General features: G+C 51.0%; 1 protein-coding gene across 1 annotated transcript; it reads right to left on the bottom strand.

The window, feature by feature from the left end:
- Window positions 1-4,036: 4,036 nt before the first annotated feature.
- On the bottom strand, window positions 4,037-15,712 carry BATF3 (basic leucine zipper ATF-like transcription factor 3). The gene is made up of 3 exons (XM_087828190.1): window positions 15,635-15,712; window positions 13,097-13,201; window positions 4,037-4,621 (listed from the first exon to the last, which is right to left on the bottom strand). Exons 1-3 carry the CDS (start codon window positions 15,710-15,712, stop codon window positions 4,436-4,438), a joined length of 369 nt encoding a protein of 122 aa, XP_087684316.1. The 3' UTR covers window positions 4,037-4,435.
- Window positions 15,713-15,915: the final 203 nt, after the last annotated feature.

The following is a 15,915-nucleotide window of genomic DNA, read 5'->3' as shown; positions in this document are numbered from 1 at the left end:
TATGATAACTATATTTACAACGTTTAAATCAAATGGAAGACAGTGACTGAAGGGATGTGTTTCCTGCGTGTTTTCTGTCCCGCCTCCCACCTTTTCCTCATCAGCCTATTCTCAATTTCAACTGTATTGTTGCAGGGCTTCTATGAAGCAACTTCACTGTGAACTTATGGGAATCCCTAATTTGCAACAGCAAACTGACCCAGATGAAGAATTACAGGAACAAAGGAAGTAGGTCAGGCCCATGCTCTTTAATGGGGAAACCACAATGAGGAATTCACATCACAAACAGAGTAATATTAAGTTATTTTAGGGGGTTGGAACGGGGGGGGGGGACTTAACTGAGATGAAGACTAGGGAACGTGTAGCCATTCATTCAATCAGTCATTCACACAGACACTTTTAGTGCTAATCACATGTGGTAGGCGCCGTGGTTAGCAACCAGAGATAAATAGAAGCATAGAACAGGATCCCTGTCCTGTAGTTGTTTAGAATTGAGGTAGGAGTGTTCCTGATCCGACTAGATGAAAAATATCATGTGATTTCCTCTGCTCAAACTGAGACAGGCCTAGAGGTGAGATTTTAGAAGTGATATGATAAGGTGGCCCTTTAAGGTGTGTGTTTGCATGTGGGGTCTTCCCTTGCCGGTCCTACCCCCTGCAACACACAATGGGTACATCACTACGAATTGTTTGAACAATACCTAATTAGTAAATTAGCAATAGCAACGAATTATTAATGTTATTTTATTTTTAATTACATATTTACTATTTATTTTTATAAATTAATGTATTGGTTTATTGCCAGAATAAATAAATAATTGATTAAAATAGGTAGTTAATTACTAATAAGTTCAGGAATAATTAACTAATAATCAGCAGATCCTCTGCCACAGTTCAAGAACTACTGCAAGGTGCATTCTTTGGTTCTTTCCATTCTTGAAATTCTGGATGGTGGCCACCACTGGAGGTTCTCAAATTCTCTCACTCTCTCAGTTTCAAAAAGTACTGCCAGGCAAATTGAGCTTTCTGTGGGTTTATGACATTTGGGAAGGTACTTTTTTTTTGCCTTGCCTCCTGTCCAGAGAAAAGATGGCAAGGAAGCTTGGTGAACTCAGGAATGCTCAGAAAACAGCCCTACTCCCTGGGCCCCTGGGCACTGGCACCTGTGCCATCCATGAACAGGTCACCCTGGATTTGTAGCAAAACCTGACGCCTTGTGCATGTGGCTGAGAACTCAAACTAGTTCAAGAAGAGTCTTGATTAGCGGATGGTCGATAAAGTAGAGGTTATGGAGGGAAATCGGGGAAGTTCCAAGTGCGCCTCTGGCATTTAAGGATGGTGTCTTTGAATGCAAACACTGGACTCTCCCTCACTTTCCCTCAGTGTCGTGGCCGGAATTCTGGGCTAGTGGCCTTTCATCTGATCTGTGATTACATTTCTGATCTTATGAAGAATATTGTACCAGAAAAGGTCATGCTAGAACACCCAAAAGAGCAGGTGCGCCGTCTCCAGGGGCAGAGTCTGCCTGCTACACAGCCCCAGATTTAGGACACAAGTTCTTCAAGCATGCCATGCCCAGCACACTGGCACCTGCTAAATACAGACTCTCAGTGTGGCTCATGCTAATGCTGATGATGTCCGTGGCGACAGTGTAACCGCATTGATCTCCTTTGTCCCAAATGATTGGTGTGTGTGTGGGGGGGTGGGGGGAGGTGCAATTTCATCAAGGTGGTCAATTTCCAAATGGGTAATCCAGGAATGTTTCCTTGACTCTAAGCATAGAGCAGTTTCCAGAGATTCTGGCCTTGGCTGGCTCCACTCTCACACCACAAGATATGTGGCATTATTGGGGGGGGAGCTTTCAATAGCATACCCTCCTGGGGATTCAGCATAACTTCCCCAGGAGCAGAGATGGTTTAGGTTCAGGGCTCAAAGTTCCCCTCACCCTCTTCCCTTCCTCCCTCTCCCACCACTCCTTCCCTTCTCCTTCCAGCTTATCTTCTCTCCGCTCTTCTTTCCTTCCGCTCCCTGGCGTTCTGTTATGAGCCGTCTTGCTGTGGCGTGGATGACTCTGCCAGGTCCTCCAGGAGATCATGGGAGGGAAGACATGTCAGAGAGATTTGGGGCTGCCCCTTCTCTTCTAGCTCCTGCTAGGGCAGAGCCCTTAGCCCTGGTAAGTCCACGGGACTGTGGAAACCCTAGCTCTGATGGGAAAGAAGAGAGGGGCTTTTGGGTCTCTCACTTTCCTCTTCAGTAGAGTCATCACTCTCAACCAAGGTTTAGGGTAAAAACTGGGGCCTGATTCAGTGATGGAAATCCCAGGCATCGAGGCTGGGCTGGTGCAAGGCAAGGGAGGGATTGCGGACAGGAAGTGGTGTGGCTGTGTGGGTGTGAAGGAAGGGCTTCCTCCCTCGCTGACACTTTCTCAGCCTCCCTCCCTTCCCCCCGCCCAACAGCCAGCCAGCGCAGATTCCGTGCCAGAGGCTGGCACACAGCAGCAGTGTGAACAAGCAAATCCAGTCCCCACCAACTGGTCTACTCCCCTTGTCCCTCCTGGAATCATCTAACAGTTTCTCAGATTTATACAGAATTTCTACTTGGTCAGAGTAGGAGTTGGGGAGCTGAGACAGCCCCTCATGTTACTGGGAGCTTGATGAGAATGTTCCTCCATCAAGCTCAGTGAACATTTGGTTTTCAGAACTCTGGTCACATTTCCAGTTGTCTTAGAGGGGACTCCACCCCAGCACCATGCGCCACCTCAGTTTTGGTTCACTGAGACCACACTTACTACTTTGACATCAACAGGGAAGGTCTAACTGCCCCTAAATGTGAACTCAGCCTCAAATGAACACACAAGCTTAGGGAGGCAAACTCTGTGTTCAGCAGCTAATTTGAATAAAGATCAGACCATTTGCACGCTGGAGCAAAGTGGCTGGGGTCAAGGGGTATTAAGGACTTGGGAGACTCATATATGATACGAAGGTTTCTGACCAGCTGGATGATGGAGCCCTTTATAAAACAGGTGAAAACAGACTGAGAAGCACATTTGAGGGAAAGACGAGGGGTCATGTGTACAGCTTGGAGAGTGTTGAGCGGACGCGCTTGTGAGATGTCCTCTCAGAGACACATGGTGGGAAGCTGCATGTACAGGTTGGCCCCCAGGGGAGAGCTGGGCTCTGGGTACTGACGGGAAGTTATCTGTATAGAGAGAGATGGTGACTGAGGCCCCAAGAAGAGGAGCCCCTTTATAATGAGAACAGGCAGAGAGAGGAAGAAACACAGAAGCCAGTGTCCAAGGCTGCTGGAAAGTAAAGGAAGAAAAGCCTGAGATATTCCCATTAGGCCTGGCAGCCAGAGCTTGCTGGGACTTCCGAGTGGGGGTCCTATACCTTCTACGGCAGAGACTAACAGAGTCATGAAATCCAGTTCCTCCAACCTAAGCATGAAGCTAAATTTCATTTCTGGACCTCCCTTTAGCTGGGTGAGGCTGTGGGACTGAGGTCTGGCCCATGGACTATGGGCAGAAAATTATTCACTATCACCTCCAAGACATAGCCTCTCCCCACCCCCTTCCATGGACCTCTTCCTCCCGAGTCTCCCAGTCAGAGTAGAGGATTGGGGGTACAGTGCAACTAAATGGAAGGAGATTGGTCCCTGAATTATGTGGAGCCACAGGGCTCGGGCCAGTGGAGCAGCAGACACAGACACCCCGGTGTTAGCGGTGGAGGGGGTGAGCAGCCAGCTGAGCAGCAGTGACAGTGGGATCAGAGCAGATCAGCTGTCAAGACAGCTAGACGGGTCTGCAAGCCCCTTTGTGACCCAGCTGGGGTGGCAGGGAAGTCCCTTTGGCCTTTGCTGTGCCGCCCCCCAAAGCTGCCTGCCCACCTAGCTCATGTGGCTACAGGGGAGACGATCAGGAAGGGGAACCAAGACCCAGGAGCTGCAAGACAGCCTGAGGAGATGGTAGACGCCTCTTCAGGAAGAGAAAACGTATTGTGCTTCTAAATTCCAAGAACTTGGCCAAAGGAGAGGCACAACCATCTTTATTATCCAAATTCCATCATCAGAGGAAACGATTCTGCGTAACAGCGGAACCTAGTAGCTGCCATAGTGGAAGTGAAGTGAGTCATGAGGGTGGTCTCCCGACCTGGGTCCACTCAAGGCTCTGAGAGTCAGGTGCCTGTGGGACACAGCCCAGAGCTCCGAGGAAGAGGCCTGGCAAGGCGCCTCCCCATCTAACATGGATGTGGCTGTGGGGGAGATGGCCAGGACGGGCAAGCAAGACCCTTGATCCGCAAAACAGCCCGAGGAGATAGGAGACGACCTCTTCAGGAAGAGGAAACAATGGAGGAGGCCTGGCCCCGGGTCCCCTTGTACACAGATGCGGAGGAGCCCTGCTCCCAGGCGTGGAAAGGACCAAGGCTCCTGGCTGCGCTTCACCGGGGCAGGCAGCCGGCCACAGGGTCCGGCCGCAGCACCGGCACGAAGTTCATGGGGCACAGCAGCAGCGGGCACATCTTCTCGTGCTCCTTCAGCGCCTCGCTCAGGTGCTTCAGCTCCTCCGTCAGCTTCCCGATCTCCCTCCGAAGCACTGTGTTTTCCTGCTCCAGGCACTCATATTCCTGGGGAAGACGGAGAGTCGGCTACATCATTTCTGAAAACAGACTCCCTTCCCCCTTCCTCCTGGCAGATCTAACCCGCGCTGTGAAGCTCGCCTCCTTCCCAGGAAAGCTTTCTCGTTAACCACGCCCCCCTCCACCACTCATAATTGTTTGTTCATTTGCTCACTGTCTGTCTCCTTCTGCCAAGACAAAAGGTCCACAAGGCCAGGGCTTTGCTTGTCAAAAAAACTTTATGAGGTGTAATTTACAGAAAATAAAATACACTGATTTTAAGGGCATGATTCAGTGAGTTCTGACAAATGTAAATAACTATGTTGATCAAGACAGAATGTTTCCATCACTCTGGGAAGTTCCCTAGGGCCCCTTTGAGCCTCCCTTCCCCCCAACTGCTGATCTGCTTTCTAAAGGTCCTGTTGGGTTCACTGCCTTAGTTAGGAACAGTGCCTGAAACTTAACATATGCTTGTTGAGTACTCAGTAAATGCTTTCTTTGGCTTTGCTCCCAAACTCATGTGTTATATTTCCTCTACATCAGAGTTTACAGAGGCCTAGAACTGGAGGGGTTCACAGAAACCCCTTAGCCCAACCCTGTAGCCTAACAATGTAGAAACCTTCCCTGTGTAATTCTAGGTAAGACATCCAACTGATGCTAAGCACTCTCTCCTTCAAAGGACAGTCCTTGCCTTTGCTGAGCTGCTCTATGAGAAAGGTCCTCTTTGCACTGACCCAAAAACTCTCTCCTTCAAACCCACCTGTTGGGCTTGGTTCCACCTTATGGAACCACATAGAGTAAATGCAATACTTTTTCAACATCACAGTTCTTGAAATGTTAGGAGACAACCCCACACCACTTCCCTTTAGGTATTCTCTGAGCTCAACTGTCTCAGGTTCTCCGGGTTCCTTGGGTTGTGGGACTCCTGCTCCCTTTGCCCTCCTGGACACCATCCAACACATGCTCCAGTTTGCCAGGAGCTCTGAGAGAACATCATTCCAACATGCAGTGCGTGCTTCCAGGGATGGCCTGACCATGCGGACAGCAGGCAGATTGTGGAGGTGATCTGCTCTGGGCTGGACCCAAGCCTACAGCCAACCCCCACTCTGGGGAACTGCCCCTGAGCATGCAGAGAAGTGCAAGCTTTGTGTGCATCTGCTGCTTCTCTGTCTACACTTTAAAGACCATCAATATTCGGAGCTTAAGGATGGGCCTGACGCCCACCTCTACTGAATTTCACCTTGTTCTCTGGAACATCTTGCAGCCTAGCAAATATTTCAGAATCTTAGATTGTGTCAGCTCATAGACTAATGATACCACAAACTATAAGCCGTGCATGAACTTGATGAGCAGGCAAGGCAGGTCTTCCTTGTATTCCTCCAAGTCAGTAAGTTCTACAGTGCGTGCGTGGTCAATGGCAGAGGCCCTATGCCATGCCATAGAGACCCTCTTAAGGCTGGCAATCTGATTTAAATCTTCTGAAATGTTGTTTTCAGTCATTTCTAGTTGATTCACACTGTTGGGCTTTGTTGTACCATGCCTACTATGTTTCCTAAGCAGGGGGTCCAACTCATTTTCCATTATATCTTTTCTCTTACTAGTAATTTTTAAGAAATATCACTAAGAAAGTCTGATCTTACAGGCCCTTAAGGCACATGCAGATCCTCAACTCTGTCCCTGGACTGCCTTTGTCTTTTTTCTGTGGGCCCAGCTCAAGTCCACCACCTCCAGGAAGGCTTCCATGATCACAGCACTAATGGAAACACATCTCTTATTATGTGTCTTATTCAGTCTTGTGTCATATTTAATCACACTTAAATAAGGTCTCTCTCTAAAAATCAGAAAGATATAGCACATGGGGCCTCTGCTACCCTCTCTTGTGCCCCACCTGACAGGCCCCAGTGCTGGCATCTAACTGCTCAGTGACCCCTCAGCCCTCTGTCTCCTTCCCTCACCCCTTTCCATCCCTCCCTTCCCCTCCAGGCATCTTCCTCCCTCCCAGGACAAGGGGCTCAGAGGAGCTGCATGCAAAAGTGATCTGAGCCATTCCTCTGCCTCCTGCCTTTCCCAGGCAGGCTCTCAGTGTGGTCTGGAATACTTTGCAAGGCAGCAGGCCTCACCTCTTCTCCCCACAGGCTGTCCTGGCTCAGTCTGGCATCACTGGTACACCGGCCCTGCTCCGCCAGTAGCCCTCCTCCGCGCCTACCACCCCCAGCTCCGCATGCACTCCTCTGGCCTCTGACAAGCTCTAGGCCTAGAGTCAGGATTCGGTCTACAAACACAGCAACCAAGCCCTCTGCGGGCAAGGGGAGGGTCTGGATGGGAAGACCGGGATGGAAGCCCAGGCATCGTGAGAAGCCTGCCTGCAACAGGGGTGAGGGGCACACACGCACACACACGCACTCTCCACCCTGCAACTGGAAATGCTCCTCACTTCCACATAAAAGGAGAATAGATTTGAATGGTTCCAATGAGCTAACATTTAAACAAGATTCCAAAGATTAGGAAACTCTCTTCCTGTGGTAAACATTCCAAACCGATTTTCCATATTTACTGATTTTTGTGGTGAGACGCTGTGAGCTTCTGAGCTTGACCTCTGGAAGCCATGAGGAGTCACGCTGCTGAAGGTACAGCTGCTCTCCCCAAACCCCAGCCCAGAAGGGCTCAGAGCTGCCCCCACAGGCCACCCAGCAGGCCCCTTGCCTGCCTTCTGGGGGGGAGGGGGGACTTTCTCCTCTGGGATCTAAGTTTTACTCACAAATGCGCTGAGGGACTTTTATGGAGCTGAGGAGATAAAAATGAGAGAAGTAAAAACCTTCTTCAGGTGAGGAGCTGGGAAGGGAGGAAGAGGAGGGGAGAGGACGCTGAGAGGGAACGAAGGGAATGGGTAGAACCCGCTTCACACTGAGAAGAAACTACCTGGACTTCGCAGACGTCAAAAATAATAAAGAACATTAGGCCCTCTGTTGTTTCCAAAGAGATGCTTGGTTTAGCTCAATGACTGCTGAGTTTCGAATCCTTTGCCCCAGGAGGGTTTGCAGTTACTGGGTTGCCTTCCTGGGTATCTTCCAGGACACTGTCACAACGCAGAGACTTACAGATTAGAGGCGGTGAAGTCACTGCACATCCCAGTTCTCTCTCAGAAATTAAGCAGCCAAGGGCAGCAATTCTCAACTGGGGCAATTTGGGCAGGCCCCAGGGGTCACGTGGAGTGTCTGGAGACAGTGTGGGGAAGGGGGTGTTACTGCACCTAGAAGGCAGAGACGCCCCCACAACAAGGAATCATCCAGCCCCAAGACTGAGAAACCCTGGTCTGGGCATCTAAAAGAGGCTGACGGGGAGATGCGGGGCTGTCTGGGGATATTCAGTCAGGGTCCAGGGTGCCTCTGAGGCAGAGGGGAGGGCCAGGGCTGCTAAAGAAGCTAATGTGGGTACCAGGGGTCAGAGATGACAACAAGGCAGGAAAGGAGATGAGGGGAAGGAAAAGGCCACTAGGGGAACACAGCCACACGCAAGACCCCACTTCTCAAGCAAGGAACTGAAACTCTGAGAGGCACGGTGACTTTTCCAAGGTTGTGCATACTGGAGCCTGATCCCGACTTCAAGGTCAACTGCAACTCGCGTGCAGTGACAGTAATTCAGCTTTCGCTTGGCAGTGCCTAGGCTCCAATTTCCCCATGGCGGTTACCAGCAGAAAAGGGCTGCAAGAGCTCAGGATTTTACAAATAAGTCTATTCCCAAGCCTTAAGGTGATACCCTTCCCAGCAGAAAAATGTGTCACCGGCAAGCGCTGTAAAAACGAGTGTCTTCATCAGTTTCTAAACTAACTGGGGACTAACACGAAGCATTCTCTTAGAATATACAATATCTGAAAAAACCATGGCAACACATACCACAACCATATTACTCAAGAAACTTGTCTGTGACATTTGGCGCTCCTAAGGATGGCATCGATGCCTTCCTTTTCTGACTCAAAATTCTTTCTCAGTCTTACACCTTTAGGTGCCTGGCTTCAACCAGTCTGACCCATTTCTGAGAGAAGTGTCTTTCAGCCTGTCTTTAGGGACCTGGACTGTTCACTTGGGTTCCTATTTGTGAATGTGGACTCAGGCGTGTGCCTAACGTTCAGAGATGAATAGGGGTCGAAATCCCCGTGAGAGATGTAAGCGCCTTGAAGGGGTGATTAGAAAAGCCACAGAGAACACTGAGGTCCACAAATACACACAGGGAACCACTTCTCATCACGGCAACCTAACTTCCAGCAACCACCGCCCTGCAGAGAAAGCTCGGACCGAGGAGCGGCCCCAGCCTCTCCCAGGCTTGGCCTGTCCAGGCTGTCCCACTGCCCTGCCCTCTGAGAAGTTCCCACCTTTTTTTTTTTTTTTAATATATCTTTATTGATTTGAGAGAGAGGAAGGGAGAGGGAGAGAGAGACACAGAAACATCAATGAGGAGAGAGTCATTGATCGGCTGCCTCCTGCATGCCCCCAGGTGGGAATCGAGCCCGCAACCCGGGCACATGCCCTGACCGAGAATCGAACCGTGACCGCCTGGATCCTAGGTGGATGCTCAACTGCTGAGCGACGCCTGGCTGGGCAGAAGGTCCCACCTTGAAGGACAGTCCTCTGGCTTTGGAGACAGAGAACTGGGAGGGGAGGGAAGTGGCTGAGACACTTAGATGAGCTGGGACTAGAGGAGGTTTTTCAGTGTTAGAGGTAAGTGAGTGAGGTAGGCAGGAGAGGAAGGGGGGAATTTTAAACGTCTTACTCTAAGTATTCCCCTTCATGGTATTCAAGAAAGGCAAATAAAGATCTCGAGTTACTCTGAAATGTTTAACAGTGCTATCCCACAGTCTGGGGTGGAGGCGTCTATGGGACAGGTACTTTACTCAAGTCTCCGCAGGGAGTAGCAAACAGCCACGGCTGTTAGGTGGCTGCTTCCTGCCCCTCTGTGTCTTCCCGGGAACTGGTCTCTCACTTTTCCCATCCTACATGTGGCCTGGGGGGCCTGGGGGGCCTGCGGGGCTTTCTGCCATGACTGTCAGCAGTGTGCTAGGTGCTCCGCTTTCGACTTACTGGGGTGCAATACAATCATTCCTGACCACATTTTTACCAGACACCCCTCCCACTATGAAGATTGTTTTCAAAGTTTAAAAAACAGTCATTTTTTTTACTACGCTTTTTTTTTTTTTTTTTTTTTTACTATGTTGGCCATATAGAACATAGATCCCCATAACTAGGATGCGCTCCTGGAAGGAGATGAGAAATGAACAGGGAGAAATTATTCGTGTTGGTGCCCTTGGGCCAGAAATCATGCTCCTCTTCTACAGAACTGGGCATTTCCATCTTCCTGAGCCAGCTCCCTCATTGTGACCAATGACACGTGTGTGGTTAGTGATGGTGAAAGTGTGACCCCCAGCTTTGGGGTCTGTATATGGATGGATCCACTTTCCTGGCCTCCTGAACACTGTGTTTCTCAACCAAAACTGGCCCTGCTGAGGGGATCTGATGGAGGTGCACGGTCCTCACCCATTCTTCTAGCTCCACAAAGAAGAGGAGAGGAGAGTGTTCTCCCATGGAGGGACCGGGTTTCAGGCCAACCAGCCCCATTTCTGGAAAGGCCACCTGGCAGAATCAGTCATGCCTGTGGACAGCAGAACAGGTTAGGAACCCCACAAAAGGGCGCTCCACCTGTGGTTCTAAGAGGGATCAGGTGGGGGTACATGCGGCACTGCCTGTAAGTTTCCCAGACACCTGGTTCATGTGGTTATCGGATACAATGACAGAAATGGAGAGAGACCTATCTTAACATTTAGTAAATTATTTCTGTTGCTTCCTGCGATAGGCAGAATAACAGCCCCCCAAAGATGTTTACATCCAATCTTTGGAACCTATGAATATATTATTTTAAGTGGCAACAGGGACTTTGCAGATGTGATTAAAAGCCTTAAAATGGGGAGATTAGCCGTAGCTCATTTGGCTCAGTGGTTAAAGTGTTGGCCTATGGACTAAAGGGTCCCGGGTTCGATTCCTACCAAGGGCACATACCTCTGTTGTAGGCTTGAACCTTGGCCCTGGTCGGGGCACGTGCCAGAGGCAACCAATAGATACGTCTCTCTCACATCGATGTTTCTCTCTCTCTCTCTCCCTTCCACTCTCTCTGAAAGGCAATGGAAAAAATATCCTCAGATGAGGATTTTTTTTTTAAAGGGGGAAAATTAACCTGGATTATACAGGTGGACCCAATGTAATCCCAAGGGTCCCTATAAGTGAAAGGAGGAGTCAGACAAGGAGACATGACTATGGGGCAAGTGTCAGAGTAATACAGTATAAGAGACTCGACTGGCCAGCTGGCTTTGAAGACGGAAGGGGACTACAAGCCAAGGGACACAGAAGCTTCTAGAAGCTGGAAAAGGCTAGGAAACTGGTTCTTATGCAGAGCCTCCAGAAGGAATACAGCTCTGTCAACACCTTGATTTTAGTCCAGTGAGAACCATTTAGAGACACCTGCCCTCCAAAACAGTAAAATGATAACTCTGTGTTGTTTTAAGCCACGAAATTTGTTGTAATTTGTTACAGCAGCCACAGGAAACCAATACACTTTCCTCGGGAACTCCTGTGCTTCCCAAGGACAGGAATAAGACCTGACTCCTCTCTTTGTGGCCCAAGGGCAATGCCTTGCCTGCAGCAGTGCTTAAAAAGTATTTGTGGGATGAATCTACTTGACCATGCTCTAGGAAAGATCTTGTTCGAGTCATTTAGTCAACACTCTACACATAATCACTCCGGACTTAAAACTGAGTGTCCTCTTGTGTTTGTTTTTTAATATATTAACGTACCTGGCCTGGACTAGAAGCTTCTTGAGGGGAAAGACCGTAGCCGTCCAACTAGCACATGTTCTGGATACAGGGCCATGCACTGTGAGCCACAGGCCCCCTTGGTAACATGAAGCTAGAAGCAGGACAGCTTCAGGAGCAAGGGGGAAGGAGAAAAGAGGCAGAGGGCACTGTAGTTTTTCTGTGGATATTTCACAGAGCTAATAAGGGCTGGGAAGGACCCTCCCTGACCCTAGTCTGAAGATCCTAGGGCCCCACCTTCCTATGGCCACGCTGTGAAGTTCTATCCATGGGCTACCTCTCCCCAGAGTACAGACATTCTAAATCTGTCCCATGTTCATCGATAAAGGGTGTTCAGAGATTGTCACTCCCCTCAAAACACCTCAGTCCCCTCTGCTGCCAATGCCCCCAGACTGGCCTGGCTGAGACAATCTATGGCAAGAAAGCGTGGCAGGAAAGAGTTCAACTAAAATCGTAATTATTCACACCAACACTGTGCAAAGACAAGAGCTCGGAACTGCGGCCCATTCCTTGGACAGATCCTGGGATACCTCGGAGGCCAGTTCCTGATAGGGAGCGGTTCCCATGCCCTGGCTGTGAGATGATGTGGATTACACACAGGGGTCGAGGAAAACGGAAGGGTTTAGGATAAATCCCAGGTTCCTGATTTTGGTGATGAGAAAGACGGTTAGCTCCGTTAAATAAAAATTGAAGACAGTGAGAAGAGAATGTCTCAGGGTCAACAGACCCTCTATTATGACCATGTTGCATGTGAGGAGCCTGCAACAGACCCTTTTCGAAACATTGGAGATATGGGGTTATGGCTAGAACAGAGGTCTTTCCTGAGGTGACTGATGTTGGGAGAACAGATTTATAGGTTAAATTTTCCAGGGTCAGAAGAAAAGGGACAGAGTCTGGTCAACACCATTTAAGAAAACAGACAGAGGTAAGAAAATTTAACAAAGAAACTGAGAGAAAAAGTGGGTAAGAAGAAGTGGTTCAGGAGAAGTAGGAAATGTGTTTTTTTTAGAAGCTAAAGACCTTGAAAGAAGGCTTTAAGGAGAGGGTCAGTGGTGTCAAATGTTCCAGCAAGTTCAAGGATGGTAAGACTAGAAAGAGGTCCCTGGACCGGGCACTAGTGGTCTCAGTGGAAGCAGCTTCTGCAGGGGGGGGTGTGTGTGTGTGTGTGTGGGGGGGTGTGTGTGTGTGTGTGTGTGTGTGTGTGTGTTGGATGGGGACAGGGGGCAGAAACAAAATCAGAGGACTGGGTGATCAACGGAAACTGAGGCATGGAGATGGAGACAGCACGTCTCTCTTTAAGAAGCAGAGACGTGAGGGAAGGAAAGGAAAGAAATGGGCACTAGCTTAAAAGGGAATCAGGACCAAAAGGAAGTTTGTTTTTTGGTGTTGTTTTGCTGTATCATGAAAGAAACCTGAGTGTGAGATGCAACCAGTGGATGAAGGAGAAACGACGAGGCCAGTGAGCGAAGACCCAGAAATGGGCTGGAAGGACCCAGAAGAGTGAGACGTGCATGTGGCCAAACTGGTGATGGCCAGGACGTGACCTCAGGGCCACCACCACGGTGCGAGGACAGAAGACGGCTCCTCTCCGTGGCCCTAGCGTGGCTCTGCCCCGACCACAGCCTCACCTCATGGAGCTTGTCAGCCTTCTGGGTCTGCTTCTTCCGACTTCTCTGAGCAGCAACGCGGTTTTTTTCTCTCCTTCGGACCTTCCTGTCATCATCCTCAGGGCTCTGGGGAGAAACCTGTGGTCAGGAGCGATGTGGAGGCCCTTCCTCTCCCCCTTGTCTGCCCTCTCTCCTCGCTCAGCATTGCTCACTGCCTTTGCCATTTTATCAGCATCCACAGCGCTGCTTGTTGCCACATTAGTGGGGTAACCGTAGCCCCTTGTAAGGAACACTCCCCAGGTGCTATGGCTGCATGTAGCTGCTAACCCCCGCGACCACCCTGGGAAATGCGTGGTGTGATCGCCATGTAAACAATGAGGAATTAGAACTCAGAGAGGTTAAGGAACTTGCTCCAGGTACCACAGCTAGTAAGTGGGTGAATGGGAAGTGGAACTCAGGTCTGTTGGACTCCACCAACGTTCATCAACCTCTACCCCGCAGGGCGTGAGCCTGGAGGAGCTGTGGTGTTGGCGTTGTCCATCTGAGAATGGAAAAGGCGGAAAGCATCTGCTATCTGCATTGCTTGTATGTCAGGCCTTACACCACCACACAGAAACAGGGGCTTTTGACACTTGGTGCAAAACACGATTACTCTTATAACTCACTGCAACCACACAACTCTACCAGCACACCCAAGGGTCTTAAACACCACCAACAATACGCTCTTTTGAACCATGCTCAATTGACATTCTGTTTCACCAGTCAGAGGAAGTCAGAAAGCAACTTTATGATGTGTCTTGAAAGCCCTTAGCTATAGGTGAGATTTAACCAAACCTAGTCAAATCCTCCCAGAGTTATCATGAAACAGGCAGGCAGAAAAATGCACCTACCAAGGTAAAAAACACTGCATTCAGTTATAGAAAACACGGAGAGGAGAGCAGCATTTGCTTTCCAGTACCCTGTGAGAAGATACCAGGGGCTGTGAGGGGGGGAAATCCTACCTTTAAAGAGTTCAAAACCCAGGGAACTTAGTGGGATACGAACATAGGAAAGCTACTCAATTATCAATGTTAATTTTTTTAAAAACCCCTGATAATATAAAGTAAAGAATATGCTCAGGTATCATTTGGTCTTATGTTCCAAGTAAGAGAAACACATACCATCTCCCCCAAAATAATGTGGGTAAACAATTTTTAGCAGATGCAAGAATAAAGAAAAATAAATGACATATACGTAGATAGCATAGCAAGTAGAAGGGGCCTGGAGCTTAAAGAAACAGATGCAAGGTGTTAAAATGCAGTTCTTGAGAGGCAAAGAAGACTCGGCAAACAGAAGCAGACCACCACCGGGGGAAAATGTGGTGCAGAGGACACAGCTTTCGCATGAGAAACACACAGCTTCTGGTGTTTTTTTTTTTTCCTCCTACTGTCAACACAGTCTTGGGGACCATATTCTATGAATTTCTCGTTTTCTCATTTATTGTAAGTGTGATTCATTCATTCTTTCAATAGTGTCAACCGAGTACCTGCCATGTGCCAGGCACTGTTCTAGGCACTGGAAATAACATCCCCGGAACTGCAGCTTGAGGCTGGCATGAGATAAGATTTTATCTGAAAGCTCCCAGCACACAGTATGCCCTCCACAACCTCTGCTGAGGTTGATGCTATTTTGTATTAAGTCCCTTCTTGTGCTTGTCACCAAACCATGCCTCTTCGTTCTTCATCCGAAAGCCGCAGGGCACAGCGAGGCTGCCTGCAGCCTGCCCTCTGGCAGCCGGCCCGCGCTCCGGATTACCACCTGCCACACGGGCACACCTGACAACCCAGAAGGAACGTTTGTCAAGGCAGAAAGAGGGGAGCGAAGGTGGGAAATTCACGCGTTATCAACCGTATCTCAATGAGTCCTCGTAAAAACCATGAGGGGCTGACGTTCTTACAGGTGCACATTTCGCAGGTGGGGAAAGCCGCAGGCTCAGAGGGGGTAAGCAAATCGCCCACGGCCGTTCAGCCCGCGTCCCCAGGCCCAGGCTGAGAGCCGTGTGGCTGTCCAGCATCACCAGGTGACACTGGTCGCCAAGCACCGAGGTGAGAAGGGAGCACAGGGAGGAAACGCTCAGCCCCGCACGCAGCCTGGCGCAAGCCTCCCGGGGCGGCTGCCGCAACCGTCCCGGGGACAGCGCGGGGGCCGCCGCCGCCAGGGGCTTCCACCTGCGCCCCTAGGCGGACCCCCGGGGCACGGCCTGGAAGGGGGTGCCTGCGCACGAGCTGCCCCTCGGGGCTGAATGTCCCCTCTCCGAGTCCGGGCCCCCACCCGGAGCTCCGGGGAAGGGCCACGCATGGCTCCGGGGCAGCGCGGCCCCACGTGCGGGGGAACGTGGACCGTGCGCCGCGCAGCCAGGCGTCGGCGCCCTCGGGGGGGGGGAGGGTAGGCGCCGGGTCACCACGCCGTACCCCGCGGGCACCGCGCGCCCCCAACCCTCCCCTCGGAGGGCAGCCCCCGGAGCCCCAGCGCCGCCCTCCCCGCACCCCCGCCGTCCTCCGCGAGCCTCTAGTGCGCTACCTGCGGCTGCGACTGGTTCCCGGGCGCCGCTCCGCTGCGCTGCAGGACGCTGCCGGCGGCCGCGGGCCCCTGCGACATGCCCGGCGCTCGTCGGCCCGGCCCGCCCAGCCGCGCAGCCTCGCGCAGGAGCCGCCGCGCGGCCCGCCGCCCCTGCACACGGGGCGCTGCCTACGGGCGCAGTCCCGCCGCCCGCATCCTCGCGCCCGCACCTGCCGGCCGCCGGCCCCCGCCCCGCCCCTCGCGCTTCCCGCTCGCCCCGGCCGCGCAGCCTCTGCGCGTGG

The sequence above is a fragment of the Miniopterus natalensis genome, chromosome 19, assembly GCF_054644295.1.
Source record: "Miniopterus natalensis isolate mMinNat1 chromosome 19, mMinNat1.hap1, whole genome shotgun sequence".
Lineage (NCBI taxonomy): Eukaryota > Metazoa > Chordata > Mammalia > Chiroptera > Miniopteridae > Miniopterus > Miniopterus natalensis.
The sequence above is the reverse complement of the archived record's forward strand: the minus strand, read 5'-3'. Positions and strand labels throughout refer to the sequence as shown.